General features: G+C 36.9%; 1 protein-coding gene across 1 annotated transcript in view; it reads right to left on the bottom strand.

Annotated features, from left to right (window-relative positions):
* Nucleotides 1-5,828, bottom strand: part of RAD54B (RAD54 homolog B (S. cerevisiae)) — a 90,363-nt gene that overhangs the window by 38,014 nt on the left and 46,521 nt on the right. Inside the window, exons 6-8 of the mRNA XM_006884626.1 lie at nucleotides 4,046-4,208; nucleotides 1,314-1,539; nucleotides 793-1,000 (exon numbers count right to left, since the gene is read on the bottom strand). Of these exons, the coding sequence (XP_006884688.1) occupies nucleotides 793-1,000; nucleotides 1,314-1,539; nucleotides 4,046-4,208 (597 nt within the window). The remainder of the gene's footprint in view (nucleotides 1-792; nucleotides 1,001-1,313; nucleotides 1,540-4,045; nucleotides 4,209-5,828) is intronic.

Genomic DNA, 5,828 nt, shown 5'->3' with positions numbered 1-5,828 from the left:
TATGAATCGCAAGCGACTCGACGGCACATAACAACAACAACAACAAAGGTGAGGGGAAGAGAGAAGCTACATTAAACTGCTCGGAACTGATCCTAGTCTAGATGTGAAGTTGAAAAGGAGAGAGTAGGAAAAGCTCTCTGTACTGACTCATGGTCCACCCCGTCTTGAGGCAAAGTCTGAGCCAGAAGCTTTAAATGAGGCACCTACAGCACATAAACTTAAAATAACTGACCCCTACTGCACACTTATCATGAGTCAGGCAATTTTCCAAGAACTTTTACATGGATTGACAGCTTTGATCCTCAAAATAAGACTATGAAGTAAATAATTGAATTATGATGATTTCATAGGCAAAGCAATTGATATAGTGAAATACGGTATCCAAAACGGGACTGTCATAAACGTCAGAAGTGGGAAACAACAGGGGTAGCCTACCTCTGGCTCTCACTTTTTAACCATTATACCACTTGTAGTTATTCCTCTAGAACCACAAAATCTGAGTTGTTGAAAATTACACAAGGATTTGAAGATTCCAAATTGTACCAAGATTCCATTAATACAGGTTTATTAGTATGAAATCCATACAAATGCAAAGAGTATTACTACAAGTCCAAAGGCCCATGGTTCAAGAACATCAGCTGCTCTGAGTGAGCTTGATGGGCTATCTCCTTCTGTGCAATTTACTGACTCTGAAAACCTACTATGAGTTGGTTCCAACCTAACAATACATAACAACAATGATATAGTTAGGAGACAAAAATTCCATCATATATCAGAAAAGTAAATACTGACCTGTAAGAATTACTCTTTTCTCACAAGAGAGGCTAAGGAGGGCTGTAGTTGTCTTAATGGCGCTGTTCTTCAAGCGATGTCCTTCATCACAAATAAGAAGGTCAAATTTTATATTCTTAATTTGATCAAGGGAACGAAGTAACATTTCATAACTTATGATAAGAACAGAATATAATGGAGATTTAATGAATTCTTCTACTTTGTGATCCTAAAAGAAAGAAAGAAAAAAAACAAACCAAATATACAACACAACAAACCCAAAACAATTCAACATAATCTTTAACAAATCAAGGCCAGAAAATCAAATTTAAGCAGCACAATCCTGACAACCACATATCAAGCATTAGAATACATTAACTCAAAGTAAAAATGTAAGCCCTAACACTCCATTACTGTACAAAGGCGTTAGAAAGTTATTTACATAAAAAAAACTGTATGAGAGAGACCAAAAACTGCAATACTGATTTGAAAAGCTTCTGACTTACAAAATGACTACAATTAAAATTTTTTAACTCTCTTACCTGATCCACAGTAAATATCTTGATCCTCTCACCTCCCAGCCATTTTTTAAATTCTTTCATCCAGTTATTCACCAAGCTTCCAGGTGTGACGATAAGTGTCTTCTTTATTACTGGCTTGCCTCCATAAGGTCCCTGACACTGGAGAGTCCAGATGAGCGAAATACACTGCAGTGTTTTCCCTAGACCCATTTCATCGGCAAGAATAGCTCCATATCTGCCATTCATTCTGTAGGAAATAATTGCACTTCTTTATATCACAATGGAAAAAATGTTATGCTCTTAAAATCATCACACACACACACACAAATAATCATCACTCACTAGTCAAGAACTAGAGTTGATACTCTGCAATTTGATAAATTCTAACACCCAATGAACAATGTTCCCCAGGTTTTTAATACATCTGATTTATATAACTCATTTCTTTTATAGCTCTTTTTTGTTAGTTAATAAAATAACTTAAAAGATATTATAATATCAAACAACAAAATTTATTGAGCTATATTTACATTTTCTGATAACAAAGAAAGTCTTCAAACAAAATAGCTTTACGTACTACTGTAGCAAAATTAAACACTAAAGATTTGATATGTGGTAAATTAATACATTTGTTATTATACAGGTTTACTAAATTAATGCAATTTTTTTACTATTATTTGTGTGTGTGTACTGTCAAATTGGATCTGACTGGCACATGAGGAGATTATCACTCCTTCTCCAGCAGAGCATCTAGTGAATTCAAACCACACGCCTCTAGGATTGCAGTGCAGCTTCTTGCCACTCGGCCACCAGAGCTCCCTCTAAATTAATGCAATTTTAAACAAAACAATGTTAAGAATATTATTGTGTCCATGCATTAATACTACTTTATATTTTTAAAATATGCAGACACACACACACACACACACACACATATAAAGTCCAAGAGAAATATACTAGGAAAAGTAAGTATCATTTATTAATTTATTATATTTAGTGTCAATAGAAATAACCAAAACAGCAACCTTCCACATCAAAGTATATGGAAAAATTGACAAGTATGTTGAGGAGCCAGTGGCATAGTGCAGAATATACAAGGCTGCTAACCACAAAGTCAGGGTTGAAAACCACTAGCTGTTCCAGGAAAGAGGACAGGCAGTCTCCTCCCATACTGTACAGCCTTGGAAAGCCAACACAGGATCAACATAGGTCTGAACTGACTCAAGGGAAATGACTTTGGGTTGTGGTTTATTATATAACTATAGATCAACAAAACAAAAATTTTAGATCAATAAAACAGTGCCTGGTCTTGTACCATCCTCACAACATACTGTGTTTGAGCCACTGTTGCAACTAATGCATCAATCCACTTTGGGAAAGTCTTCCACTCTGTCACTGAGTCTTTACCAAGCATAATGGCCTTCTTTAGGAATTGGTCTCTTCTGAAACACGGCCAAAGTACCCAAGAGAAAGTCTATCTTCACTTCTAAGGAACATCTATCTGGGTGTACTTCTTCCAATACATGGAAGTTTATTCTTCTGGTCCAGAGTTCTCAATATTATTCAGAACAAATAACTCTCGCATAAAGGAAGTAGAGCCAAGGCGCTGCACATAAGGAAGGATGACAAGGCTTGATCTCACATACATTGGGCATTTTGTCAGGAGAGGCCAGCCTTGAGAAAGATACCACGCTGGGAAAGGCAGAGAGTCAGAAAAAGCTAGGAAGACACCTTCAACAAGATGGATTGACTAAAATCACTGTACTTTCTGAGACATATTAGACTCTTTCTAAAAACCTATTATTGCTATACTGTTGTTAAGTGCCTTCGAGTCGTAGGTAACTCACAGCGACACTATGAACTAAAGTCCTCAATACTTGTGCGACTTTCATCCTTTCTCCAGGTTTATAGGGTTTCCGAAGACAAGCTATTATGGAAGTGGATAAGTAACACAAAAACTGTCATTAGAGGAATACTAGGGACACATTCTTATTCCAATTCTAATAAATTCATATGGTTCTGCTCCACTCCAGTTCTGATCTTAAATATAGGTGCAGAACCTCATTAATTTCAAATTAGCATCATACTTCACAAATTAATAGGCACAGTTCTCTAGACTGCCAAGTCAGCCTGAAACTTCAAACACTACACGTGAGCTTTGAGGTTGCCGCAATACCCTAACTCTGGCTTGCTGGCTACGCTGGATGCCTGCCGTAAGCTCACAGGTAATCTGTGATCTGCTGACTCCTACTTCCCTTGGGCTTCATAATTAACTAGAATGACCCACCGATTCAGGAACCTTACCATTACCATTTTATTATGGCAAAAAGAAAACAGATTAAGACGAATGTAGGGCAAGACCTGGGAGAATTCACAATGCAAAGTTTCTATTCTCCACCGACAACATGACCCTCCCAATTTCTAACGCCTTTCATCAACCAGAAAGTTCATGGACCTTCCTGTCTACAGACTCTAAAAGGGTTTCATTACATAGGCATGCCTGATTGAATTCAACCTCTTGAGATTGAGCTGGTATCATATGATGGGACTTTCTAGCTTGGCAAGCCCAAATCCAAGCGTTACCTCTCATTAGCATAATAGGTTAGGCAGGTGTAGTCTGTGGCACCCACCAAAGACACCTGAATCACTAGAAATTCCAAAGTTTAGATACTATCTCTCAAGACTTAGGGTCAAAAGGCCAAATTCTTCAGGTAAAACTAACTTTTAATTCTCCAACTATATTCGGTTCCTACCTCATTCCCATCAGGCATTCATAAAGGAATATGATTCCTTCTTTCTGATGTGGTCGAAGATGACATACAAGGTATGGATCTATTACTACATCCACAAGAGGGCGACAGGTCTTATTGAACAGCCACTGATGATTCTTGTTTGGCCGTGGCATAACAAGGGAATCTTTGGAGAAAAGAAAATGCATAAGCATTAACACCTTGAAAGATCATTTCATCAGCAACTAAATTATCTCGCTTTGATTATCTGTAAACTATCATTTATAACCAGAAACTATTTGAAATTTAGTAACAATTACACCAAGCAAGAGTACACAATTTGGAAAAGAAAGTCATTTTCTTTCACAAAAAAGATTCACACATAACTTTCTAAACGACCTAAATCCAAATGCTTCAAAACTACTAGAATGTATTATTGTCTAATAAAGAATTCAGTCAGCCACTAAATTTCATAGGTCAGTATTCAGGGCAGAGAGAATTTTCAGCTGAAAGCACAGGTTGGAATTTTGTCCAGATGCATTTGCCAGTGTTCATAGTCTCTCACTTTTTCATAACGGCTCCCCTTTTCTTAACGGAAAAGGCTCTCTTTATTTTCACTCTTCTGCACATTAACAATGGCCATTACCCTCATTAATCAGAAGAACTGCAAAAGGAGACAAATTTTTCCATTGGCTTGGCCATCATTTACTTAATTACTAACATTCATGGGTGTTAAATTCACGAACCTTTGCAAAGCAGTACAAAATAACCATCAAATTAATGGAATTCTTTAGAGATGTGCAAGCACCATTTAACATACTTTTCAAAATACGGCCAAAAAGCACAAATTCAGATATAACTAGAAAGCAGGTCTCAACTGGTAAACCTGAAGTCAGATAATAAAGCCACCACAATTATTTTTAATAGATTTCCTGAACTATGCCAAACTATAAAGACTGAATTAAGATTTTAAAAAGAAAAAAGAATAAAATGAACTGAATTTTTAAAATAAACAAAAAAGAAAAGGACAAAAGAGATGAGAAGGAGAAACTAAGAAATACAATCCAGGAGATTAAATGAAATATCCATCAGTGGAGAAATGTGTATTTACAAGAATGGATTTGCTCATATTTACCGTTAGTAATTACCCAGAAGATGTTTTTTGTGGGTATTACGAGGTTTTTGAGGCACTTTTATCTCTGAAGCCAATACTTGATATATAAAGGATTTTGTGGTTGTTCCTGGATGCCTTAGAGTTGATTTTTTCTCTCTTAGTGACTCCACGGGGACCTCTGGTGGCCTAGTGGTAAGAAACTGCACTGCCAATCCAAAGGCACATGGTTTTAATCTGCCAGCAGCTCCAAAGGGGAAAGATGGACAATCTTCTCCTGTCTGATTAAATGCCTCTAAAAATCTGCTGGGGATTTCGTTTCAACTCAATGGTATCCAACAAAAACCCTGACCCCATGGAATGGAGCAAACTGCCTCATAAGCTTTTCCTGCCTTTAATCTCTCCAGAAGCAGATGGATAGGTCTTTCTCCAGAATCTCTGGGCTAGTTCGAACTGCCAACTTTTTGCTGAACAGTTCAGTCAGCTTATATTTACTGTACTTTAATTACGTATGTGGGGTAAGAAGCCTGTGAGCCAGTCCTCCACAGGTAGAGGATTAGGGACAAAAGGTGGAAAATTTAACCTTTATCCTTTCTCTCTATCCCATGAGCAAAGCAAGAGTATATTCCTTATGCATTTCTAATTGAAATGGTTCCTTCTTTTTGGTCTTTTAAAAAGCATAAAAGAAAAAGAAAA

The sequence above is a fragment of the Elephantulus edwardii genome, unplaced genomic scaffold (assembly GCF_000299155.1).
Source record: "Elephantulus edwardii isolate Elephantulus edwardi_28Jun2011 unplaced genomic scaffold, EleEdw1.0 scaffold00036, whole genome shotgun sequence".
Taxonomy (NCBI): domain Eukaryota; kingdom Metazoa; phylum Chordata; class Mammalia; order Macroscelidea; family Macroscelididae; genus Elephantulus; species Elephantulus edwardii.
This window is presented reverse-complemented; position numbering and strand designations above follow the sequence as displayed.